At 58.4% G+C, this 24562-nt stretch overlaps 15 protein-coding genes across 15 annotated transcripts; 8 read left to right on the top strand and 7 right to left on the bottom strand.

The window, feature by feature from the left end:
* Nucleotides 1-24: 24 nt before the first annotated feature.
* Nucleotides 25-1713, top strand: OT_ostta14g01730 (WD40 repeat; the record flags this gene model as incomplete). Its single annotated transcript, XM_003082948.2, has 1 exon — nucleotides 25-1713. The coding sequence occupies one exon, from the start codon at nucleotides 25-27 to the stop codon at nucleotides 1711-1713; it is 1689 nt and encodes a 562-aa protein (XP_003082996.2).
* Nucleotides 1714-1976: 263 nt separating this feature from the next.
* On the bottom strand, nucleotides 1977-4706 carry OT_ostta14g01740 (Armadillo-type fold; the record flags this gene model as incomplete). Its single annotated transcript, XM_003082949.2, has 1 exon — nucleotides 1977-4706. The coding sequence occupies one exon, from the start codon at nucleotides 4704-4706 to the stop codon at nucleotides 1977-1979; it is 2730 nt and encodes a 909-aa protein (XP_003082997.2).
* Nucleotides 4707-5080: 374 nt separating this feature from the next.
* On the top strand, nucleotides 5081-6148 carry OT_ostta14g01750 (N-acetyl-gamma-glutamyl-phosphate reductase, type 2; the record flags this gene model as incomplete). The annotated part of the gene is made up of 1 exon (XM_022982573.1): nucleotides 5081-6148. One exon carries the CDS (start codon nucleotides 5081-5083, stop codon nucleotides 6146-6148), a length of 1068 nt encoding a protein of 355 aa, XP_022841347.1.
* Nucleotides 6149-6262: 114 nt separating this feature from the next.
* On the bottom strand, nucleotides 6263-7088 carry OT_ostta14g01760 (RWP-RK domain; the record flags this gene model as incomplete). The annotated part of the gene is made up of 4 exons (XM_022982574.1): nucleotides 6263-6409; nucleotides 6482-6640; nucleotides 6744-6831; nucleotides 6952-7088. The coding sequence occupies 4 exons, from the start codon at nucleotides 7086-7088 to the stop codon at nucleotides 6263-6265; spliced, it is 531 nt and encodes a 176-aa protein (XP_022841348.1).
* A 275-nt stretch (nucleotides 7089-7363) lies between these two features.
* OT_ostta14g01770 (unnamed product) lies at nucleotides 7364-8668 on the top strand (the record flags this gene model as incomplete). The annotated part of the gene is made up of 1 exon (XM_003082953.2): nucleotides 7364-8668. One exon carries the CDS (start codon nucleotides 7364-7366, stop codon nucleotides 8666-8668), a length of 1305 nt encoding a protein of 434 aa, XP_003083001.2.
* A 581-nt stretch (nucleotides 8669-9249) lies between these two features.
* On the bottom strand, nucleotides 9250-10041 carry OT_ostta14g01780 (unnamed product; the record flags this gene model as incomplete). Its single annotated transcript, XM_003082954.1, has 1 exon — nucleotides 9250-10041. One exon carries the CDS (start codon nucleotides 10039-10041, stop codon nucleotides 9250-9252), a length of 792 nt encoding a protein of 263 aa, XP_003083002.1.
* Nucleotides 10042-10772: 731 nt separating this feature from the next.
* On the top strand, nucleotides 10773-12971 carry OT_ostta14g01790 (unnamed product; the record flags this gene model as incomplete). The annotated part of the gene is made up of 1 exon (XM_003082955.2): nucleotides 10773-12971. One exon carries the CDS (start codon nucleotides 10773-10775, stop codon nucleotides 12969-12971), a length of 2199 nt encoding a protein of 732 aa, XP_003083003.2.
* Nucleotides 12972-13767: 796 nt separating this feature from the next.
* Nucleotides 13768-14169, bottom strand: OT_ostta14g01800 (Actin-related protein 2 (Arp2); the record flags this gene model as incomplete). The annotated part of the gene is made up of 1 exon (XM_003082957.1): nucleotides 13768-14169. The coding sequence occupies one exon, from the start codon at nucleotides 14167-14169 to the stop codon at nucleotides 13768-13770; it is 402 nt and encodes a 133-aa protein (XP_003083005.1).
* A 220-nt stretch (nucleotides 14170-14389) lies between these two features.
* OT_ostta14g01810 (Helicase, C-terminal) lies at nucleotides 14390-16318 on the top strand (the record flags this gene model as incomplete). The annotated part of the gene is made up of 1 exon (XM_022982576.1): nucleotides 14390-16318. One exon carries the CDS (start codon nucleotides 14390-14392, stop codon nucleotides 16316-16318), a length of 1929 nt encoding a protein of 642 aa, XP_022841349.1.
* A 39-nt stretch (nucleotides 16319-16357) lies between these two features.
* OT_ostta14g01820 (unnamed product) lies at nucleotides 16358-17152 on the bottom strand (the record flags this gene model as incomplete). The annotated part of the gene is made up of 1 exon (XM_003082959.2): nucleotides 16358-17152. The coding sequence occupies one exon, from the start codon at nucleotides 17150-17152 to the stop codon at nucleotides 16358-16360; it is 795 nt and encodes a 264-aa protein (XP_003083007.2).
* Nucleotides 17153-17295: 143 nt separating this feature from the next.
* OT_ostta14g01830 (Pyrophosphate-dependent phosphofructokinase TP0108) lies at nucleotides 17296-18813 on the top strand (the record flags this gene model as incomplete). The annotated part of the gene is made up of 1 exon (XM_003082960.1): nucleotides 17296-18813. One exon carries the CDS (start codon nucleotides 17296-17298, stop codon nucleotides 18811-18813), a length of 1518 nt encoding a protein of 505 aa, XP_003083008.1.
* Nucleotides 18814-18934: 121 nt separating this feature from the next.
* OT_ostta14g01840 (Lysine-tRNA ligase, class II) lies at nucleotides 18935-20842 on the top strand (the record flags this gene model as incomplete). The annotated part of the gene is made up of 2 exons (XM_022982577.1): nucleotides 18935-18999; nucleotides 19168-20842. 2 exons carry the CDS (start codon nucleotides 18935-18937, stop codon nucleotides 20840-20842), a joined length of 1740 nt encoding a protein of 579 aa, XP_022841350.1.
* Nucleotides 20843-20929: 87 nt separating this feature from the next.
* Nucleotides 20930-21629, bottom strand: OT_ostta14g01850 (Ribosomal protein L31; the record flags this gene model as incomplete). Its single annotated transcript, XM_003082962.1, has 2 exons — nucleotides 20930-21214; nucleotides 21585-21629. 2 exons carry the CDS (start codon nucleotides 21627-21629, stop codon nucleotides 20930-20932), a joined length of 330 nt encoding a protein of 109 aa, XP_003083010.1.
* Nucleotides 21630-21831: 202 nt separating this feature from the next.
* Nucleotides 21832-22818, top strand: OT_ostta14g01860 (unnamed product; the record flags this gene model as incomplete). Its single annotated transcript, XM_003082963.2, has 1 exon — nucleotides 21832-22818. The coding sequence occupies one exon, from the start codon at nucleotides 21832-21834 to the stop codon at nucleotides 22816-22818; it is 987 nt and encodes a 328-aa protein (XP_003083011.2).
* Nucleotides 22819-22863: 45 nt separating this feature from the next.
* On the bottom strand, nucleotides 22864-24384 carry OT_ostta14g01870 (Alpha-ketoglutarate-dependent dioxygenase AlkB-like; the record flags this gene model as incomplete). The annotated part of the gene is made up of 1 exon (XM_003082964.2): nucleotides 22864-24384. The coding sequence occupies one exon, from the start codon at nucleotides 24382-24384 to the stop codon at nucleotides 22864-22866; it is 1521 nt and encodes a 506-aa protein (XP_003083012.2).
* Between the last annotated feature and the right edge of the window lie 178 nt (nucleotides 24385-24562).

Raw genomic sequence — 24562 nt, forward strand, 5'->3', positions numbered from 1 at the left:
CGCTCGAGCGCGCGCGCGCGCGCGATGGCGAACGACGACGACGACGACGATGACGCGAGCGCGTCGAGCGCGACGTGGACGACGCGCGAGCGCCGGGCGCGGGCGCGGGCGATCGCGCTGGAGGCGACGCGATGGTCGGAGGTTCGGGTGATGGGGGACGGGATGGACGCGCGCGCGCGCGCGAACGCGAGCGAGGTCGAGGGCGCGGACGCGGGGGGGGGTGGGGGGGTTCCTCCGTCCCCGGGAGGGTTTCGCGGAGGGTTGGACGGGCGGGATGGGGAAGATCACGCGTCGACGGCGCGGGCGCTGGACGCGCTTCGGGCGCGCGACGCGGGACGCGAAGGGACCGACGGTGGACGGGCGGTGCGCGGGATGGGAGGCGGGTGGTTGGGGGAGGGGGGTGTCGTCGAGGGTGAGGGGGGAGGTTTGGCGAGCGCGGAGACGTATGAGGGCGCGGAGACGTACGAGACGGGGGGGGGCGCGGCGAGCGCGGTGGCGTTCGCGAAAGTCGGGGAACGAAGCGTGGCGATCGGCGACGCGGGAGGGAACTTGGTGGTCGTGCGATACGCGACGAATGACGTCGATAGCGTGCGAGCGTGCGAGATGGGGGCGCACCGTGGACCGATCGTGAGCTGCGACTGGAGCACGAGCGGAGCCCGTTTGTTAACCGTCTCAAAGGATGGGACGTTAAAGGCTTGGAACGTGACGCACACGTCCAAGACGACGATCCAAATCACTAAGCAGTGCGAGATCAACCTTTTTGTGGAGTTGACGTGCGTGAGATTTCATTCGTCGCAGGATGATGTGGTATTCGTGGGGACGAGGAGCCGGGAGATGCTCGTCGTCGACGCGGGTGTGGGTAGTGTCCTCGAGAGATTCGAGACGAAGGCTGTGCCTCTTTGCGTGGACTCTAACACGAGTGGGAACACGGTATTTGTCGGCGACGACGAAGGTCAAGTGAGCGTGTTGACGTGCGAGCCTCGTATGAAGAAGATGCTCTCGATGAACTCCGAGGGCGACGCCGCCGTTGAGAATCCCATTCAGCGCGTCATTCAGGAGAGATCAGCGAGTCAGTCAGAGCGCATGGGCGTCGTTGGATTTTCTTCAAATAGTACGATTCAAGCATCAGAAGTCGCATCGAAGACGTCGCGTATTCGCGCCGGTTTGAGCGCAATCATGCTCAAGGCGAAAAAGGCGGTGCCGAAACTCGTTCAGTTGAAAACAGGATATCGTCTTCGACAGGTGACGGTAGTGAGTGGATCTTTTAAGCCGTCGCCGATTCGGGCGATTCGATACTGTCCATTCATTGAAGTCATGAGTGGTGCCGCTCTGATGATCTTTCACGAGTGCGGAGCTGTCGAAATGTACCACGCTCGAGATTTACCTTACACTGATTTCCGTTCCTTTGCTTTAGCCCAAGTCAGTGATTGGAGGACCCAGAATGATTGCGGTGGGGTCGTATCCTTCACGCACGGACTCACGTTTGAAGTGCCGCTAATGTCGGCCTCCATTCTAAAACGCACTGCGATTTACTCGCTCCCAGCGAGTTCCGGCTTGCCCGCGCGTGCGATGCAGTACACAGATACTTTCGACGAAGGAAGTGCAGATGCCGATGTTGCGACGGTATCCGCGTGGTCGCACGACTCAGCTGACTTGTACATTGGATATGCATCTGGCAAAATCGTCCACTGGCGACGAAAGCGAACTTCATGAATGTTTGTTGTGTTAATTATAAATGCAAAACGCTGTGTAAGTTAGTGCGTTGACAACCCCGTTTCTATTCCTGCGCCCCCTTGTTTTCCCCTTGCTATTTTCCAAATCCCTACTTTCTCGTCTTCCGAATCCCCTTCTCGTTCCTGAAATCCCATTCTTTACTTCCTGCCTTATCCGTCTCCCTTTGACCCCCCCAAATCTCCCTCTATCGTCCTTTCCCCCCAACTCCAAACAGTGCAACGTCAACACCCGTCGACGCCACATCAAACATTGTACTGCTCCGCCAGTTTCCTCGTGACGCCCGGTTCCAGATCACGCTTTACAATTTCCCACTTTTGCGCTCCGATGTGATCCTTGAAGCCAACGAGGAGCTGCCCCATTGTGGCAACGAGTGCCTCATTACGGCACACTCGCCAGGAGGCTATAGCCTCGACGAACGCACCCAACCCACCCTCAGCGGCGGTCGGATTCATCTGGATCAACTTGCACAATCCCTGAAAGCCGTGCTCCTTTTCAACACCATCCCGAAGCCGTCGAAGAGCAGAGCACCAAGAGTTCACGAAGTGGGAGAGACCGCTTTGCAAGTCTTCCGGACAAACCATCGCCAGGCGTCCCAGCGTGATAGCCGCATTTTCACCAAGAGCTCTGTTGACCATGCGCATGTCTAGAATTTGAACCATGCACTGAGCTAACGGCGCGACGAACGGACGCAGAGCATCGGGCGGAGTTCTAATGGCCAACTCACCCGCGGCCCAGCTCGCGTTGTTGCACACTGACATAGTCATGGAGACGACATTCGACGGTTGGAGCTGCGTGATTATCAGCTCCATGAACTGCTGCAATGATGCGTTCAACTGAGCGGTGCACGAGCGAGCGAGATCACCAACGAGCGCATAGGCACTTCGTTTCACTCCAGGAGATTCATCGACGCAGCAGGCGAGAATGATTTCCCGGAGTTGCGACTGCGCCACAAGAGTTTCAATATCTGGTCCGAGACCCTCGCACAGACCCGAAAGCAAGTCAAGGGTACAAATGACAACGTCGACAGAATACTCCTCAGCTGGAATTTCGCCGCGTTGTACGGCGACGCGGCGCTGAAGCATCAGTCCCAGAGCGGCGTTGCACTTCGTGAAGATTCCAGAACTGTACTGTCCTGCAGCCCCACCGAAACCAATGATGAGCGCCGTGAGGCATTCAAGCAAGTGGAAGAGCTCTGGATCAGCCCCATTCGCGGTATCCCATCTATGGATCATTCCAGGCAAAAGAGCTCCAGCGAATCGAGCTTCTTGCAGCGACGGACCGATGTTTTCGGCGAGCATAGTGAGTGCGTCATACAGGTTGCGCAAATTTTTGCGTTGGTACATCCCCAATGCCTGCGTGAGGGTTTGTACGACTGTCTCGGCCCAGGGAGCCATCGTGTCCCGACCTTCAGCGAGTACGGTCGCAATTGCTCCGCAAGCCGCCGCCTGCACGTGCTTATTATGATCCAAACACCTCTTGCACTGAGCCGTTATCAGTGTGTTGAGCTGCTCCATTCCTTGTTGTTGCGGCATGGCGTTGGGGTCGTTCGACGGTCTCGCGCACTGAAGCACCCACGGAGAGAATCGACTGAGCGTCCAACACGTCGTTGATCGTACCAGTGGACGAGCATCATCCAACATGGGCAACAAAAAGGTGATAAGCGTTGGAAGGTACGGGAGCAAACCAGCCGAACAACCCTCCGCCACCGCTCCGAGTGCTAGTATGGCGCTCTCGCGGATCTCCCATCGCGACTCACGTAGCCTTTGCTCGACAACGGGAAGTATGATGGGCAAAAGCTCGTCTCCGAACACGTTTGAAAGAATGTCAAGTCCGTTTGCAGAGCTCTTCCGCAGGTTCCACACAAAGTCATCCGTGTCATCCTGGCCGTCATCAGCCTCGTCACCCTGCGAGCCCTTATCCTTGGTGTCACGGAATGTGGGTTTAATATCCTGGTCTCTGTCTTCCCTGCCAACGTTTACCTCGTCGTCCTCAGCTTGTATCACCTCGTCGTCGTCCTCTTGGTACGCCATATTTGTCAAAAGCACCGGAATGAGTCTCGGCGTGAACTCGCGCAAGATCTGAACGTAATCATCCCCGAGGTCGGCCTCACAAAACGCTCCCCAGAACTCGCACGACTCCATGGCCACATCCTTGTCCTCGTCGTCTTGCCTCTCGAGCATGTACGTGATGATTTGGCGCAAGTTTGGGGCCAACTTTTCCGGGCATACGTTGATCAACATCACCAATCCCGAGCACACGAGCCTGCGCACATCGTTATCAGGATCGTTCGCGAGCGCGAACAGACCCTGAAGATAAGTGTCCAGTAGCGCGTAGTGGTTCTCCGGCCAGCACGGGGCGATCATGTTCACAACGCCCACCGACTGCTGACGCACCTTCGCGCTCGGCGCCTGGAAGAGCGCGAAGAGCCTCGGGATGAGCACACCCGCCGGGGAATCCGACATCCCCGGCACCTTGACGTCCAATCTCCCGTTCACCTCCTCGCACGCCTTGTACAAAGCGTCCAAAGCGCCGTCTCGAGAGTTATCGTCGCCCTGCTCCACCGCCGCCGCCAGCGCCGGCCACAGCGTCGGCCAATTCTCCACCCCACCACACCGCACGATCACCGCCACGCACGTCCCGCACGTCGTTCGAATCAACCTCGACCCGTGTCCGAGCGATCGCACCAGCGTCTCTCGCACGAACGCGCGATATTCCTCGCTCATCGTCGTCGTCCACGACGTCTTGAGATTATTCTTCAGCAGCAACCCCGCCGACTGTCGCACGTCCTCTCGTCGCCCCGGCTCCTCCTCGCTCGTCAACACGTGCGCGAGGTACAGATTAAAGTCCGGAAAAGTCGCGCATCGCTCCAACCTTCCCAGCATCTCTCGCTGATTCGCCCTCGGGTCCAAGTACTCGGCGATCAGGGCGACGATCTGCGCCGTGCCCGCCGTCGCGGGCGCCCACGTGGACATCGCGCGCGCGCCGCCCCGGACGTCGTTCGCGCGACCGCGACCGCGCGCGCGCCGTTCTCCCGCGCGCGCGCGCGAGGTTTGACGTCAATGCGCGCATCAATTAGCGTCCGTCTTTTTTCCACCTCGAGCGTCGACGCGTTCGCGGACCCCCACGTCGCGCGCGACGTCGAGACGCGCGACACCGCGACGGGGCGTCGACCGATCGCGCGGGCGTCGCGCTCGGGTCGATCGAACGCGCGGGATCGAACGCGCGGTGGCGGCGGCGCGATCGCGATCGCGTGGTGGGGTTTCGTGGAGACGCATCGTCGATCGCGTCGCGTCGACCCGCGCGTGGGCGCGCGTGGGCGCGCGTCGTGGACGCGCGCGCGTGCGCGATGGGCGTGGGCGCGATGGGCGCGGTCGGACGAGGGGTCGGGCGGGCGACGGCGACGGGCGGGACGACGACGGGACGGGAACGGCGACGGGCGGGACGGGACGGGCGCGCGGCGGTCGCGCGCGCGATCAAGCGCGTGTTCATCGACGGTGAGGCGGGGACGACGGGATTGCAGGTGCGTGAACGCCTGGCGGGACGCGCGGACGTGGAGCTGATTCAGTTGGAGGAAGGGGCGCGAAAAGACGCGACGGCGCGGAGAGAGGCGCTGAACGCGTGCGACGCGGCGATCCTGTGCCTACCGGACGCGGCGGCGATCGAGGCGGTGGCGCTGGTGGAGAATGAGAATACGGTTGTGATCGATGCGTCGACGGCGTTTCGGGTGGCGGATGGGTGGACGTACGGTTTCGCCGAACTCGCGCCGGGGCATCGGGACGCGGTGCGAACGTCCAAGAGAATCTCCAACCCGGGATGCTATCCGACGGGATTCATCGCGCTGACGCGCCCGCTCGTCGATGTGGGTATTTTAAAGCCGGGTAGCGCGCTCACCGTGAACGCGGTGAGCGGTTACACGGGTGGAGGAAAGGCGTTGATCAAGGTGTACGAGGAGGAGGAGCACGAACCGTGGGGCGCCTACGGCTTCAATCTGGATCACAAGCACTTGCCGGAGATGGCCAAGTGGAGCATGCTCGGTCGTGAGCCAATTTTTATGCCCGCAGTCGGATCTTTCGCGCAAGGTATGGTGGTGAGCGTGCCTTTACACTATGATCAACTCGCCGCCGACGGGCAAAGCGCCGAGCGCTTGCACGAGTGTTTGCGAGAGCGCTACGATGGAAGCGCGTTCGTTTCTGTCAGAGACTTGAACAGGATGGACGATCTCGAACGTGGTGCGTTCATGAGACCAGATTCCCTCGCGAACACGAATAAGCTCGAGCTCAGCGTCTACGCGAATGACAAGAAAAGGACCGCCGTTCTCGTAGCGCGTCTGGATAATTTAGGCAAAGGTGCTTCGGGCGCCGCGGTTCAGAACATGAATCTCGCTCTCGGCCTGGAAGAAATGAGTGGGTTATGATGAGTTGCGTCGATCGCGTTATTGATTCTACCCGTCCAAAACCTTTCCAATACAATGAAAATAAACTCGAAAATAATACTCCTGGCGCGCGCATGAATAGTGATATATTGAATCTTACTCTTGACGAAGAAGAGCGATTTGTTTGTCAAGGAGTGGCCTTGCGTAGGTGTAAATCTTCGCTCGGTGTTTGTACACTTTCGACTGAAGTTTCAAGTACTCACGCGAATCAACCATCACTCCGGTGCGTAAAAATTTTTGCTCCTGAGACGTGGCGAACAGTCAACGGTCAATCACACGATGTGACGGGCAAAGGAATTAGAAATCGACACTCACTATGTCGTACGCATAGGACTCGATCCAATCGAGATCGCTGACGAGCTCCGTCAGCGGGATTTTAGTATTTCGAAGCCCCTGGTCCACAAAGTTTAGCGTGTCGGTGCCCTCGGACAGGTCGAAACCTCGGACGGAGTGCTCGAAAGATTCGAACATGCTCTGCGCGCATCATCGGTGATCACGCATCGGTCAGTCGGTCGTTTGACCGCGGTTCGGTCGTCGCTTTCGAGAAGACGCAAGATCCGCGCGTCGCTTTACGCACATTCAGTACAGTCACGATGTATTCGTAACATTTCAAGACGCCCGCAAACTGACGCCCGGGCCATCGCCTGACTCCAAGTTGTCTCAATCTACGTCAATTTGCATTCTTCATCGTCAGTCTCCGTCCAGACGCCGCAACATCTATCGCGCGCGTTTCGTCCCGAGACCGCCGCGCCAGTCTCGCCGTCGCGCCCCGCGCGTCCTCGCACCTCTTCTTGAACGTCGTCGTCCCGAACCCGAGTTCGATCGCCGCGTCGTCCGCACTGAGCAAGGCGTGCGCGTACACGCAATCCAATCCCATGTCCCGCGTCGCGTCGTTCTCTCCATCCCGCGCGATCGTGATCATCAACCCGCACGCGCCACCGACGCGCCACCGAAACGTCACCGACACCACCGACCCCCTCTCGGGCCGCGCCGAGCCCGACCAGGACCCACGCCTCCGCGTCGCCCGCGCGATCGTCCGCCGTTCGCCAATCGAACACCACGCGCGCGTTCGACCGCACTCGACGCCGGTTCAAGTTCACCGCGTCGAGTGCGGTCGCGCGCGGACGCGCCGGAGATGCATCTTATCCACGACGTGCGCCACGTCAGCAACAAGCACGTCGCGGCGACGTGTGCGAGATGCCACGTCGGCAAAAAGCACACCTCGGTCGCGGGGACGTGTGCCACGTCGGCAAAAAGCACACCTCGGTCGCGGACGTCGGGGAAAAGACGGCGACGGCGACGACGACGACGACGGCGACGGGCGACGACGACGGACGACGGGAGACGCGCGCGCGCATGGGACGGCACCGCGACGGGCGTGACGTCGTCGCGACGGCGGCGACGGGGACGGCGACGACGGGGGCGGCGACGGGGACGGGGGCGACGGGGACGGCGACGTGGGCGACCGCGTGGGGGCGGGGCGCGGGGCGAGGGATAAATTTAGTCGTCGTGGGGACGTGCGCGACGTACGTGGTCTGGGTGCTCCTGGGAACCGTGGCGTGGATCTCGCACCTCGGTGCGCGCGTGGAGAGCTCGGAGAGATGGCTCCCGGCGAGGGGGTACCCCGGGAACGAACCGGCGAGGTCGATTTGGAGCTTTGGAGGGAGAAACGTGCCGGCGGCGGCGGCGTTCGTCGTCCCGCACAGCGTCTTGTTGCCGAGTCGTTTGCGACGTTGGTGCGGAAAGTACGGTCGGTTGGCGTATAATGTAATGTCGGCGGCGACGTTGCACGCGTTTTTGGCGATATTCGCACCGCTGAAGACGCCCGTGGTGATGAAGATTCCGTTTGGCGCCTGGTTTCACGACGCGCTCTCCGTGGGATGTCTGGCGTACGCATCGTACGCGTTTTTGAGCTCGCGATCGACTTACGGACTGTTAGGAATCAGCGATGCGCTGGGAATCCGTGACCCGCGATACGCGAATCCATCGGCGGGGATGGACGCCATCACGTGGATGGGCGTGACGACGTGGCGCTTGGGCGGCGCGTTCGCGTTCGTCCTGTTCACCGGTCTCTCCATCATCCCTCGCGAGCTCACGCTCGGAGACTGCATCACGCGATGTGTCGCTGCATTTTATCTCCGTAAGCGCTCGCGATCGTTCCGAGAGTGGGTAGAAAAGATTGAGGGCGTCCATCTCTTGACGTGGATTTTACGCGCCGCGCTGTTATCCACCGCGTGTTACGGCGCTCTGCGCGAAAACGGTGACATCCGCGCCGTGGCCTGGATCTTCCTCGGCGCCGCCTCGCTCGCAGGGATTCTTCGCCTCGCCGAGGCCGACGCCGAGCGTCGACGCGCGCGCACGAACGTTCCGCGTGCGCGACGCAAATCCGACTCGGCGTCTTCGCTCTGCGACGCCGCGCCCGCGACGTGCGACGACGTCGCCGTCCCCACCGATCCCCCCGAGCGCGCGCACGCGCGGCGTCCACATTGTCGGTCATCTTGACCGCGCGTCGCCTCGCCAATCGTCTCTCCTAGCGCCGTGTCGTCGTGTGTCAGTCTGACTCGAGCGAACATCGTGACCATTATCGATACGCTCACCCGTGCTTCATCCTTCGTCGCCGCTCCGCGCGTCTCGTCACCCATCGCCTCCAACGCCCGCGCGAGCGCCGCCGCGGTGTCATCACCCACCGTCGAGTTCACCAACCCCACAACCGCGCTCGCCAACGCCTCACCCGCGCCGACGTGAGGCGATCCGGTCTGCGAAATCGCGTGCGCTGAAGACGCGAGGGACGCAAAGGCGAAGATTATCAATCCGCCAACCGCGCGAGAGATCGTCAACGCGCGGCGTCGATTCCGCATCGCGACGCGTCTAGCGTCGATCAAAACGTCGGACGTGATGCGGCCGTCGACGCGAGAGCGCGTCCGCGCGCCCGTCGCCCGCGCCCGTCCGCGTCCGCGTCCGCCGCGTCGCGCTCGCCCGTCCGTCGACGTCGCGCCGCGCGTAAAAATAAACCACGCGTCAAAACTCGCCACGCGGCGCGGATGGAGCTCGAACGTGAAGGTTTAGGTAAATCTTGGCTTGCATTAAAATTCTTCCTCATCTTCATCAGTGCCTTCACTGGCGCTTTCATTTTCTTCCTCATCTTCGTCCTCTTCTCCTTCTGCCCAAGCAGACGCCGCAGACTGCGACTCCGACGCGCGCTTCTTCATGAGCACTCTTTTATTCGTATCCATGCCGCACGTGCGCTTGTAGCCCACAATGTCCGCACGTTCCTGGTTCGTCGGTAAATCGCCTTTATTGGCACTGTGCTCGATCAACCCGTACCAGTAATTTTTTAGGCCACTAATTTCATGTGAACTCCATTTGTTGCGGACCAGGTCCTCCACGAAGGTTTTGTATCCTGGAAACTTTGAAAAGTGTTCGTCGAATTCACGCCGGGAGTACCATTTCGCCCCGTCGATAGAGTGTAACCACAAGCCGTACACGAACGGGTCACAACAAGCGAAATGGCAGTACATATCGAGAGATGCATCGCGATCTTGTTCTTCGTTGGATTGACGAGATACGCGAAGGCACCAACTGTCTCGGGCAATCTTGCCCAAGACTCCATCAGTTTTACTGAAAACGCACCTGCTGGCCGCTCCTTTTGCATGCTCAAAGCACTGCACATGCTTTTGTTCACATGCACATTTCATTATCATTGGGTAACACTCCAAGGCCTCTGCCCCCCTTGCGGCGGTTGTTGTCCGACCGTTACCCTCGCCTTTCGCGCCCTTGCTCGACGACGGCGCGCCCTCACGCCGCCTCTTCTTTCCTTTGCCTTTGTCTTTTGGCGAACTCAGCGATTTCGAGGGACTTCCTTCTTGACCACCCATAGCGTGTCGAGCGTCGAAGAGTGTGGCGTCCCCGTCGCGTCTCGGGCGCCGGGGGCTCGTCGGACGGTTGGGTCCTTGTGTTTTTTTATTTCTCGATTCTGAAAATAATTACGCATAATTAACAAGAAATGTGTGCCATATGCAAACCCCTCAATCGCATTTCGCTAATTGCCGATTCGTCTGCGCGAACGAATCGGCAATTAACGAAGTGAGTTCATGCGTTACGAAGGCGTTACATGCGTTGAGATCTTGGAGGCGCCTGCGGCACTCTGCGGCGCGCGTCGACTTCGGCCGCGTGACGTTAGGCGGGATATCGTGTTCGATATAAAAAGGTGCGCGCATTCATACGTCGCGCGCGCTTGGGCCTCGCGATACTCGCGACGAACGTGCGCGTGCGCTTTAAGGCGAGGAAAGTTGAAGCGCCCGCCCTTCCGAGTGAGTGTGAAGTTCATATACCATACGCGCGAGCGAGTGCGCAAGCGAGTGCACGCGTGCGAAACGCGCATGATTCATGCCATATGTATCGAACATGTGGTCGTCTGTCGAGCGCATGTGCGTTATCGCACGCCGCAAGAGGGCACTACTGACCGAGTCAACGCCCGCGTGCACACGAAACACGAGCGACGTACTACGCGGAGCGCGCGATGATACTGACCCTTTAGGTGACGACTTTGAAATATTAGGTGAAATTTAACTGGAAGTCCCGCGGATAAATTCCTGCGCTTGAAGAAATGGACGATGCGCAGACGCGCGATGGCGACGAACTTCTCGATGGCGATCTTCTCGACGCCATCGCCTTGGACGCGGGGCTCGCCGATGAATGGGACGACGTCGAGGACGATTCGCCGACGGACGCGGGAGATTACGACTTTACTATTGACGCGGACAAGGAATCGTTCGCCAAATACGTCACGCGTGGGCGCAGCGGGTGTTTACCGCACGAGGAATACTATGCACCCATCGACGCCGAAAAGGTACACGCCGCGGCTGAGACATTGGATGACGTTATGTCCCGCGTCAAGTCGGAGATGGTTGACAGGACACTCCATGGAAAACGGAGAAAACGCGCATTCTGGGAAGTTGTTGAAGCGCTTCGCGAGCTCGTACGAGGCTTTGGACTCGAGTTCACTGAACCAGTCATTGGAAAAGGGTGGAAATTTGATCGAAAAGGCGCACTCATCCTCGGACATTTCATGTCAGACGTTGCGGCACATGACTCAAAGAATTTAAAAAAAACGCATGTGATCAATACGGCAGCGCATGGTCGGATAACCGCGGTCGTCGCACGAGTGTGGAACGAATGGAAGAGAGCGCTTGGAGATCACGTTTGGGAGCGGGTAACTATTTGGAATGTGACCCCGTACAAGGCGCACGCCCATGCGGACAGCGTCTCGGGCCATAAAGGTAAGCCCCTCGTATCATCGGAGATGATGGCGATGTCTGAATTTCTGATGATTGAACAATCGGTTCGCCTCGCTGTTTTACTCCTTGGTTGTCATACCATCGTGACATTCGGCGAGCGAGCGGCTGACTTCATAGAGCGCAGCAAACGGGTTGCGCCTCTCGCTCTCGCCACGACATTGAATACAGCGACGAGCCATATATGCTATCTTCGGGCACGCGGAGTAAAACGTGAAAAGGGGCACGAAACCCGCGTTTTCGTTCGCAAAGAGCATTACGCAGCGTTTGGCAAAGCAGTGGATGACATCCTTGCCGTGCCGGCGTTTTCGGCTCAGGTCGGTGGAACAACCGCCGTCGACGCCGAGACACGTGGGACGACTGCGGCGAAAGCTTTCATGGAACGCACCATGCAGAAAATGGATGTGAAAGAGATTGGTGGCGAATTTCACGCGTACACGCGCGAAGAGGCGAAAGAGCGCCAGAAAAAGCGAGCCAGGGAATATGCACACGAATCATGCACTAACTGTTTTCTCGGGGGACCGCAAACCAAAATCAAACGACTGACGTACATCGTCGCGAAGCGCCGCTTCAGTTCTCGAATTCCCCAAGATCGGCAAACGGCTGGTAATTTTCTAGCCTGGCATTCGTCCAAATTCAGCAATACGAAAAGGAATCGCTTGGATACTCGCGTGCCATATAAGAGGTCGGATGCGAAAAACTTTTTGGCTTGGAGCCCGCGGAAATTCAACAGTACGAAAAGGAATCGCTTGGATACTCGCGTGCCATATAAGAGGTCGGATGCGAAAAACTTTTTGGCTTGGAGCCATTCGAAATTCAACAGTACGAAAACGAATCGCTTGGATACTCGCGTGCCATATAAGAGGTCGGGTGCGAAAAACTTTTTGGCTTGGAGCCATTCGAAATTCAGCAATACGAAAAGGAATCGCTTGGATACTCGCGTTCCACATAAGAGGTCGGATGCGAAAAACTTTTTGGCTTGGAGCCCGCGGAAATTCAACAGTACGAAAAGGAATCGCTTGGATACTCGCGTGCCATATAAGAGGTCGGATGCGAAAAACTTTTTGGCTTGGAGCCATTCGAAATTCAACAGTACGAAAACGAATCGCTTGGATACTCGCGTGCCATATAAGAGGTCGGGTGCGAAAAACTTTTTGGCTTGGAGCCCGCGGAAATTCGACAGTACGAAAAGGAATCGCTTGGATACTCGCGTGCCATATAAGAGGTCGGATGCGAAAAACTTTTTGGCTTGGAGCCCGAAGAAATTCAACAGTACGAAAACGAATCGCTTGGATACTCGCGTGCCATATAAGAGGTCGGATGCGAAAAACTTTTTGGCTTGGAGCCCGAAGAAATTCAACAGTACGAAAAGGAGTCGCTTGGATACTCGCGTGCCATATAAGAGGTCGGATGCGAAAAACTTTTTGGCTTGGGGCCCGAAGAAATTCAACAGTAAGAAAAGGAGTCGCTTGGATACTCGCGTGCCACGTGTAATACTGGAGTACTGTTAGTACTTCCTTGCAATAACTGATCGAATATCAGTAACCCCTCGAGACTAGAAAGGCTTTAAGGGATCTAGTCTGATAAAAGACTTTGACTCCTCTGGTCCTTACTAGCCCTGAAAGGGCGCGAGCTCGCTCGGGATCGGTTACGCGATTAGACGATTTAGCCGGTCAATACGGATTCTGCTGTCAATAAAAAGATTTATTTGGTCTCTTTACAAACACGCTCGGTTGGGCGCTGCAGAATGGCCCCATGCATGGGCGCGATCGCGTAGCACTCGTACGCGATACCGCGAGGAATATTCCCAAACTCAGAGGGTATATTCCTTTCCTTCTCCTCAGTTCGAAAACTGTGATGCATGTCTGTTTCAGGTCGTGCAGAGTCCACAGGGACGTCAGAAAGTGCTCAGATTTCATAAATGCCTCGTATGGTTAAACAGTATAAAGTGTGTGACTTATTCATCTGGGAGGTGTCCACATATTTCGCCTATTTGTATCAATAACACTCAATAATCAGTCACGTTACGCTTTCAATTACGTGCGCTTATTCAACCCAAGAATTCTCGCATTCGCCCCGAGCAAGTACATGCGCATGAACACCGATCGAGAATAGACCGCGCGGTTGGGATTCGAGTACGACGACGACGATCGAGAGATATGGGAGTACGTCGTCGATCCCCTCACATTGGTTCAGCGCAGAATGTCGAGGGAGATATCGATCGGTTGAGCGCACGGTGAGAGCTGAACACTAGATAGAAGGTTGCAAATGACAACTAGTAGTCGTAGCACAGACGCTTCGGTCGCCTTACATGCCGCATTTCTTTAGCGCGCGCTCTATCCCCTGCTCTTCGTACTCTTCTTTGGATATCCAAAACTCATCTTTGCTTCGCATGATGTCCGCCAGAACGGCGCCGCCAACGAAGACCATGTGCTTACGATGCGCCGGCGCCTCAACTTTGAGCTTGAACTTCTTCATCGCCTCTCTGTCGCCATCGAGGACATTCTTGAGATACAGTCGCTTTATGTCACGCTCGAGGCGCGATGGAAGACCGGCGTACATGGAGTTCCCTCCGGAGAGAACGATGTGTTGGTACAGCGCGCGCCGGTTGTCAATTTCGTTTTCTTGGATGCATTTGAAGACGAGGTCGGAGATTCCGTCTCCCTCGACGTCGATCAGGTCCGGTTGAAACAGGCACTCCGGACCCATAAACCTCTCAGGACCAAACTTTATGACTCGCCCATCCGGGAGCGTGTACGACGCGTTCGTCGCCGTCGTCTCTCGCGCCAATTGTAAGTCTCGCTTGTAGTCGTACGCCACGTAACACAAATCCTCTGGATTCCGTCGCTCCGTTCGCACCCACCACCGCCCAGCCGCCGCTCGCCCGCGTCCTCGACTCGACCTCGCGCCGCATCGCGCCGCGCTCGAGATGTCCCGCGAGGACGCGATCGCCCGAGCGGAAGGTCCACCGTTCACCGACCTCGATCCACCGTTGCTCGCGTCCTCTCTGCGCACGCTCCAAGGCATGGCGTTCACGCGAACGACGCCCGTGCAGGCGGCGACGATTCCTCTGCTCGCGACGCACAAAGACGTCCTCGTCGAGGCGTGCACGGGGTCGGGGAAGACGCTGGCGTTCGTGTTACCCATGACGGAGATTCTCTCGCGATCGGTGGGAGGGATGCGACGGCACGAGATCGGTGCGGTCGTCGTGAGCCCGACGAGAGAGTTGGCGCGGCAGATACACGCGGTGGCGACGCCGTTCGTGGAGGCGATGTTGCGAGAGAGAGGGGAGTCGGGGGTGGAGGGGCGGGCGACGATGCTACTCGTGGGTGGCACGGACGTGAGTAAGGACGTGGGGGCGTTCGCGGCGATGTCGCCGTTGGTGTTAGTGGCGACGCCGGGACGGCTGTGGGACGTGATGCAGCGGAGCAAGGAGTTGGACGCGAAGAAGTGCGAGCTGTTGATCTTGGACGAGGCCGATCGGTTGTTGGGGATGGGATTCATGACGACATTGAATAATATTATATCTCGATTGCCGAAGCAGCGAAGGACGGGCTTGTTCAGCGCAACGCAGACGGAGGAAGTGGCGGAGCTCGCGCGCGCAGGTTTGCGGAATCCAGTGAGAGTTACAGTGAGGGACGCGCTCAACGCGGCGGCTAAGGCGGCGGGTGAGAAGACTGGAAAGCTCCCAACACAGTTACAACTACTCTATCGCGTATGTCCGATAGACGCCAAGCTTTGGCACTTTGTGAACTTTCTCAAGGAGCACCGCGAGTGCAAGTTGATTGTCTACTTTTTGACGTGCGCGTGTGTGGATTTTTATGAATCTGCGCTCAAGGAGATGTTACCGGAAGCGAACGCGATCGCATTGCACGGAAAAATGAAGCAGAACGCGCGAGAATCGGCGCTGGTTAAGTTCACGGAGCTAAAGTCCGGTATTTTGATGTGCACCGACATCGCGGCGCGCGGTTTGGACATACCGGGCGTTGATTGGATCGTGCAGTTTGATCCGCCGCAGGATCCCGCGGCATTCATCCATCGTGTCGGGAGAACCGCGCGCATGGGTCGCGAAGGTAGTGCTATCGTCTTCTTATCTCCAAACTCTGAGGCGAGTTACGTGGATTTCTTAAGGATTCGAGGCGTGGATATCAAGGCAGCTCCCGGGACCCGAGAGTACTACGCCGAGGCAGCAGCCAATGACGGTGACAATCAAGAGATCGAGTTACCGTCTGATATCGTGGACGCTCTGGAACAGTCTGAGCGGGACGAGCGTGAGGGCGCGGCGCACGCACACGCGGTGTTGAGAAAAGCGAGTGAATCGAATCGAGACATCATGGAAAAGGGTGTCAGAGCGTACGTCTCATACATTCGCGGGTACAAGGAGCATCATTGTAGATTCATTTTCCGGTTCAAAGAGCTCGAGTACGGCTCGCTCGGAATGGCCATGGGCCTGCTTCGCCTTCCTAAGATGAAGGAAATTCGTAAGGCACCCAAGAAGTTCATGGAGAGCTTCGTCGAGTCCTCCGTCAACGCCGACACAGTAGCATTTTCCGACAAGGGACGAGAGAAGCAGCGTCAAAAGACGCTCAAGGAGCAGGAAGAGGCGGCCGCCGCGCAACGATTACTCGATGAAAACAAACCCAAAGTGAAGAAGGAGAAACCAGTCAAGGAGGAGAAGCGGCTCACCGCCTTTAAGCGCCGCAAGCAGGAGTCACTGGAAGACATCGAAGAGATGGAGGACGACTATCGCGCGCTGAAAAAGCTAAAAAAGGGTAAGATGACTGAGGAAGAGTTCGATATGGAAATTGGATTCGAGGAGGAGAAACCAAAATCGAAGACGAATAAAAAGTCGCAATAACTATCATTAGCCTAGCAGTATAGTTACAACGTGTTACGACTACTTCTCGAGCGATTTTCTGATGACGTTGCCCCACTTTTCCAAGAGCGCATCGACGTCTCCGTTCATGCGCGTACCGACGCCTCCCCACACGAGCAAATCCGGCAGATCCCGCAAACCATTGTCCCCGACCACGCGAACGGTTTCGAAGCCCAATCGTCCGTAGTATCTCACCAACTTCTCCGCGTACCCGTTCCCGTCGTCGATTGCCAACAACTCGCACTTCTTACACCCGGCTTCGCTCGCGAACAGGAGAGACATCGTCCCCAACAAAATCGCGATCCCGAACGTGCTCCGCATCGTCGCCCGCTCCCCACTCGCCACCTTTGAATTATACACTCTCATGCTATCCATGTGTAAGATCCCGAACGGCGGGGGCGCGATGAACCCCTCGTGCGTCGCCACGACGTCCGCATCGCTTTCGTCGCCGCCGCCCTGCTCAACCATCCCGCTCGCCCCCACGCCCCCGCTCGATCGCACCGCCCGAATCTTAAACGCCGGTCCGATCCAATCACACGTCAGCGTCAATCCACGCGCGCGCGCCGCGCGATCGAGCTCGTCGCGTGCGATCGGTGTCGCGTTGACGACGCTCGAGCGTTTGTGTGATCGAACGCAACGCGCGCTGTTCATCCCCGTTCTCGACGCCGTATGCCTCGTTCGCGGCGCGCGATGCGTGGCGCCGACGCATATCGTCATCGCGAACGCGTCGAGCCCGCGGAGGCGCTCGCGCGGAGACGATGCGCCGCGCAGTGCGCGCACGAAGAGGAAATCTAACCGACCCGAGTCGTCATTCATCGCGCCCGAACGCTCTCGAGCGCGCGCGCGCGCGCTCGATGTCCACTGCGTCGACGATGACACCGTTGGTGATATCGGCGACGGTATCCCCGAGAGTGCGCGCGTCGAGAGCGCGCAGGTCGACGACGCGGGGCGGTAACCGAATGGATTTCGAGTTCGGTCGAGCGTTAAACAAGACGACGACGACGACCGCACGCGCGTCCGCGGAGTCCGCGATCGACGCCAGACTCGAGGGCGATGATGATGAGTCAGAAGACGACGCGTTTTACTCGTGGCGCGTGGGTGGGGCGAACGACTTGAAGATCACGCACTTGCGGGACGTGTACAGGGGCGACGTCCCGCTCGTCGCCCAACCGAGTCCGTTTTGTACGACGACGGCGTGCCCGCTGAGCGGACCTCGAACGTCGGTCGAGTTCAATTCAAACTTTGTGAGCAACAGCGATCGGGTCTTGTTGAACTCGGTGGCCTTTGGATCGTCCGCAGATCCGACGCAGACGTGCTCGTTGTGGGCGGAGACGTTCGACCCAAACGGGTGTGACTACGTCCCGCAGTGGGTCGTCCGAGCCGGGCCGCGATCGGAGGTATACTTCGACTCAGACGAGGTACATGCTGCGATTGTAACCTGTGGGGGTCTGTGCCCGGGGATCAACGATGTGATTCGATCGCTCGTGAACACGTTGGAGGTCGGTTACGGAGTGAAGAAGATCAGCGGCATCCGCTACGGGTTCAAGGGCTTCTTCTCGGGCGTTGAGTTCATGAAGCTGAATAAAAAGACTGTGAGGAACATTCACACCCTCGGTGGTTCTATGCTTGGCTCCGGTCGAGGCGGTGGGGACGTGCAGAAGATTGTGGAGTCCATCATCCATCACGGAATCAATATGGTTTTCGTCATCGGCGGTAATGGAACGCACGCAGGGGCAAATGCCATTAGCGACGAGTGCGCCAAGCGAGGCGTTAAAGTCTCCGTTGTGGGCGTGCCGAAGACGATCGACAACGATATTTTACTCTTAGATAAGACGTTCGGCTTCGATACCGCGGTTGAGGAGGCACAAAAAGCAATCTTAGCCGCGGCGACTGAGGCCCAGAGCGCGTACCGCGGCGTCGGCGTCGTCAAGCTCATGGGACGTCAGAGTGGATTCATCACCATGTTCGCCACTTTAGCAAACGGACAGGTCGACTGTTGTTTGATCCCGGAGACGACTTGGGCTGCTCACGGACCGAACGGCGTGATAAACTATGTACGAAACCTTCTGGATACTCAGGGACACGCCGTCGTCGTCCTCGCCGAGGGCGCCGGTCAAGAGTTCGTCACCTCTACCGGCGTCGACGCTGGTGGCAACCCCAAGCTCGGTGACATCGGCCAGTGGTTCTGCAAGCAGCTCAAATCCGAACTCAAGTGCGACATCAAGTACATCGATCCCACCTACATGGTTCGCGGCTGCCAGGCGAACGCCCACGACTCCATCATGTGCACCGTGCTCGGGCAAAACGCCGTGCACGGCGCCTTCGCTGGATTCACCGGCATCTCTGTCGGCACCGTCAGCGCCCACACCGCGTATCTACCTATCCCACGCATGATCGAGCACGAGCGCCTGGTCGACCCCGACGGCAGGATGTGGCACAGAACGCTCGAGAGCACGGGCCAACCAGACTTCTTCTAACATCAGGCATCTTTCAAAGTTTTAAAACCTCGCCGCGTGTTTCGTGTAGGCAAACAGTTCAACCACGAGCCCTAACTTCACACCCGCACTCGACGACGCCTCCGAAGGACCGACGAGAGAGATGGCCGACGCCGCGCCCGAGCTCAAGGAGTTCCCGGAGTTCCCGGGGGAACCCATGAGCAAGAGGTGCGCGCGATTCGGATCGCGCGATCGAGCGCGATGGCGGACGTTCGATGACTGCACGGATGACGAGCGGTTCACAGATGCGACGACGACGACGACGACGACGACGACGACGACGATAACGACGACGCGTGACTGACGATGACGATACATCGCGCGTTCACGTCGCAGTGAGTATAAGAAGAGATTGAAGCAGCGAGAGAACGAGGCGAAGAAGGCGGCCAAGGAGGCGGCCAAGGCGGAGGCGGCCAAGGCGCAACCGGCGAAGGAGAAGAGCGAGGAGGATCTCGAAGTGGATCTGGACCCGGCGCAGTACACGGCGGGACGGATTAAGAAGGTTGTGGCGGCGAAGTCGAGGGGAGAGGCGCCGTACCCGCATAAATTCCACGTCGACACGCGATTTGAGGAGTTCATCGCCAAGTACTCGAGCCTGCCGGAGGGTGGCGCGGCGGACGAGACATGCTCCATCGCGGGGCGCATCATGTCCAAGCGCGCGAGCGGTAAAAAGCTGTACTTTTATGATTTGGTCGCGGATGGAAAGAAGATCCAGATCACCGCGGACGAGGCAGGCGCGACGGGGTACGATTTTGCGAAGGTGCACGCCGCCACGCGACGCGGGGACATTGTCGGCGTTGTGGGTAAGCCAGGTAAGACGAAGCGAGGCGAGCTCTCCATCTTTCCGGTAGAGTTCTCCATTCTCACTCCGTGCTTGCACATGCTTCCGGGTTTCTCTGGCTTGCGAGACGTGGAGACGCGCTTCCGTAAGCGCTTTTTGGATTTGATCATGAATAACGAGGTTCGCGACACGTTCTACATTCGATCAAACATCATCCGCTACGTGCGCAAATACTTGGATGATCGCGATTTCTTGGAGGTTGAAACGCCAATGATGAATATGATCGCTGGTGGTGCCACCGCGCGACCGTTTGTCACCCATCACAACGACTTGAACATGACGCTCTTCATGCGCATCGCGCCCGAGCTCTACCTCAAGCAGCTCGTCGTTGGGGGCATCGAGCGCGTGTACGAGATCGGTCGTCAGTTCCGCAACGAAGGCATCGATATGACGCACAACCCAGAGTTCACGACGTGCGAGTTCTACCAAGCGTACGCCGATTATAACGATTTGATGACCATGACGGAGGAGATGATCTCTGGCATGGTGTACGCCATCAAGGGATCGTACAAGATCCAGTACCACGCCAAGGGCCCGGAGGAGCCGCCGATTGAGATCGACTTCACTCCTCCGTTTCGTCGCATCTCCATGGTCTCTGGTCTCGAAGAGGCACTGAACATCAAGTTCCCATCCACCGATTTTGCCTCCAAGGAAAACGAGGCATTCTTGCAAAAGCTCATAAAAGAGAAGGAAGTTGAGCTCACTCCGCCACACACGACGGCGCGTATGCTCGACGCCCTCGTCGGAGAGTACCTCGAGTCTCAACTCGTTAACCCGGGTTTCATCTGCGATCACCCGCAAATCATGTCTCCGTTGGCCAAGTACCACCGCAGCATCCCGGGCATGACTGAGCGTTTCGAGCTCTTCGTCAACACAAAGGAGCTGTGCAACGCATACACGGAGCTGAACGATCCGATCGATCAACGTGAACGTTTTGAAGAGCAAGCCGCCGCCAAGGAGAGTGGCGACGATGAGGCGATGCTCATCGACGAGACATTCGTGGAATCATTGGAGATTGGATTGCCGCCCACCGGCGGTTGGGGCTTGGGCGTCGATCGCCTCACGATGCTCCTCGCGGATAAGAACAACATCAAGGAAGTCTTACTCTTCCCTGCGATGAAGCCAGACGAACAAGCGCCGAGCGAAGGCGTGAAGAACATGACAATTTAATAGCGTGAACGATCTGAGCGCGATTGTAGGGAGCGGCGTTTAATCTAAAAGATAAATTGAATCACAAGCAGTAAGAAGCGCAGCAGTTTATTGCTCCGTCTGTGTCAACGTACCCAAGTCACCGAACTTCTTACCGAAGCGGCTCACTTGGCCGTCGTTCGTAATCATTTGCGTGTTCTTACCGAGGAAGAACGGGTGGTTGCCGCTCCAGATGTCCACGATATACTCCTTTTGCGTGCCGCCAACCGTCATGACTTCCTCCCCGTTGCAGAACACCTTCGCTTCTTCATAGAACTCCGGTTGTTCCGCCTTCAGCTTGGGTTGCGCCACGTCGCTGCCCTTCTTCGCCTGCACCTTCACCGATCGGGACACCTATTACGCGCAAACAGAATCGCGTGGTCAGTATTTTTGCGCGGCGTCGAGCGCGCTCTCAACCACCCGCGTCCGCCCCGGGAGCTCCACCAGGTTTTATCGCCTCGCCTCCTTTTCGGAATCTTCGTGTTCGCCCGCCGCCGACGCCGCGATCGACCGCACGCGCGCGCGTGCGCGAGCGAGGATTTATCCACCCTCGATCGAACCCACAATCGCTCGCCCTCGATCGTCGCGTCGTCGCTCACCGCCCGCGAAACGACGTCATCCACCCCTAGGGTCCACGTCGCGCGGATTCGCCCTCCCCCCACGCGTCGTCCGCGCGCGCGCGTCGCCCGACCCGGACGTCTCGCGCGGTCAAAATCGTGCGCACCTTTCGCGTCGCCGGGGCGAAACTCGTCGTCGCGATGGAAATCATCGTCGTCTCGCGCGGTGTGCCGCTCGGTGCCGAGGTCGGCGTGCGCGCGGAGGCGTCGAGGCGGTGTCTTCACGAGTCGCGACTCGCGACCGAAGGACGCACCGACCGCAAACCAAAACCCATACGCGGCCGATACAACAGACACCGCGGTCGCGCGCGCCGGTCGCGCGCGCGTGAATCGCGCGCGCGTCGTGCACGCGCGATGGCGACGACGGCGCCCGCGGGACGCCCCGATCCGAGGATGGAGGGAAAAGATACCGACGTGGAGTCCGAGGTGACGACGAGCGCGGAGACGCAGTCGCGGAAGCGAGGACGGGGGGGCGATCGAACGCTCGGGACGGCGGTGCGGAGTGGGTCGTTTCACGGACGATTGGAGGGCGCGACGACGTCGTGCGGAGGGCAGGAAGAGAGCGGGGGGGGGCAGCACTTCGCACTGGGTTCGACGCTGTATAAACGACGAACGAGGCACGAGCACGGGAGGGAGATCGCGCGAAGATTGATCGATTTTAGAGGCTTTGACTTGAGCGAGGCGCAGGCGAACGACGTCGCGCGGTTCATCGATCTGTTGCCGGAGGAGATGGAGGAGCGAGTGCGGGAGGTGTTGGAGAATTGCGTGGATATCGATGACGCGATCGCAAAGCTGGCGAGCGTGAAGATGTTGGAGCAGACGGCGCAGTGCTCGGTTGGGGACTTCAGCGAGGCGACGCTGTCCGAGGCGCACAGCGGGCTCACGGGAGGGGAGAGAGGCGAGGGTGAACGGGACACCGCGACGGCGACATCGAGCGCGCCAGTTCTGACGTTGGAGTGGGTGAACGCGGTCGTGAACGAAATGGGGTCGTCCGTGGATATGTCTGACGCGCAGAACAGAGCGACGCGCGTTTTGCAGACGTTTGAAGGCGCGGTTCGACAGCGGTGCGCTGAGCAGAACGATCACAGCAAGATGATGAAGCTGAAGAGGGAAAACGCCTTGTTGAAGAGAGCGGTTGCGATTCAAAACTCTAGGATGCAGGATCTGAAGCCGCTCCAAACGCGCGTGGGCGAGCTTGAGTCTGCGTGTGCGCAGTACGACGAACGGCTCAAGGCGGCGGAGCGACAGAATTACTCTCTTCAGGTCAACCTGAGACTCGCGATGCAGCACGGGGAGCAATCTCAGTCGCCTTTCGGGTCGAAAAATCACGATGTATTTTGAACTGTTGTAAAATCTACGGCGTTGCATATCTATTTTCTAGTCTTTCTAATCTTCTCGCCACCCGGGCGGACCTTTGAGCAAGCGAAACGTGATGTTGATGCGCTCACCCTCGACGTCTTGAGCGCACGTGACTTTCGGCACGCCATGATAGTGTGAATGCTGCAATGAACGATCCATGACCATGAGAGAGCCATTTTCCAGAAAGATGGACATCTTTTTCTTCGCTTTTGACTTGAGCTGAACGTCAAAACGCCTGACGTGGCCGATGCTCACCGCAGCGATGCACGCGTTACGACCAAGCTCTGGCTCGTCGTCGGCGTGAAGCGCCATTGAATCCGATCCATCACGATAGCGATTGAGCAAAATATGATTGAATCGTTCGCCAGTGACCTGCTCCACTTTTGTCTGGAGTCGTCGCAGCACGTCGGGCACCGGCACTGGTTCGAGAGTCTGCCCACTGTACTTGTACGCAATATCTCCCGCCCACGACACCAGTCTTGGTTGCACAACCTCCTTTTTCGTGTTCTCTTGAGGCTGCCAACACACGATGGAGCGCTGTGCCCAATCGACGGGAGGAGAAGACACGAGAGACGACATCAACTCGCTCGCTTCGCTTTCGCTTAAAAACTCACGGCAATACGCCAAACGTCCGTCGGATTCTTCCGGATCGACAGTCTTGTACGCTAAGATGCCAGGTTTTAAGTCGAATCCGTCGTAACTCCTCAAAATCTGTTGCTCGAGATGAGCGTGCGCGTTACGCCTCTGCTCTTCAACATCGACGCCGATAGCGGCGAGCAATACGCTCTCCATCTCATCGTAACCCGCGATTTTCTCCTTCAAAGCCTCGACCGATTGGTATTCTGAATCACTCTTTTCCTGTTTTTTCGCCAAACGCTGCGCACTCAGACTCGCCTGCCGTCTGACCTCTCGAAGCCATTCCAAGCGTTTCGTGACGTACAACTTCAAGAGTGGCGACTCGCTTGCGGTTCCCTCACCAAGCACTGGTCCGATGATCTCATCCCGAACGCTCAACGGCATCGAGGACGGCGTGTCAATTTCGGCGTCCCTTTCGGCGCTCACGACGAGATGCATGATCTCGTTCTCCACGACAAGTTTCTCGTCACGAATGGTCCAACCGTTTTCCGCCAACCACCTGCGCGTCGCCGCGCCATCCTTCGCGGGCGGATTCAATACCAGCCGAGCGGTCGACGGCGATGTGGACCTTTCGTCTGCACTCGAACACAATCCCAATCCCCCGCTCTCGAGCACTTTCGCCATGGTGTTCGCGCCGACGCCCGCGACGACGACGACGTCCGCGTCTCGCGCCTCCGGACACTCCCCCAATCCATCGCCCAATCGAATCTCCACTCTCGACGCGACGTCGTCGCCCACCACCTTCCTCGCTCGATCGACGTTCTCGAGCGCTCGCTCGCACTCCGCCGCGCTCCTATCGATCGCCAACGTCCGCGCGCCGCGTTCGCACAGGCCCAAGCCGAGCAGCGCGTGCCCGCAGCACGCGTCCACGACACCCTCGACGCCGCGCTCGCGCCCTCCCAACGGCGCCATCACCATCGTCGCGATCACGTCGAGCCTGGACGACCACGCGCACGGCGCGCGCGGCGCGCTCGCGAGCGGCGGCTCGTCTCGCGCGCGCGGCACCTTGAACCGCGCGCGCACCGAGCGAGACCGCGCGCGCGCGCGGACGACCCCCGCGCCGACGACGCCCGTCCGGACGCGAGGCGAC

This window comes from Ostreococcus tauri (assembly GCF_000214015.3).
Source record: "Ostreococcus tauri WGS project CAID00000000 data, contig chromosome 14, whole genome shotgun sequence".
NCBI classification, from domain to species: Eukaryota; Viridiplantae; Chlorophyta; class Mamiellophyceae; order Mamiellales; family Bathycoccaceae; genus Ostreococcus; species Ostreococcus tauri.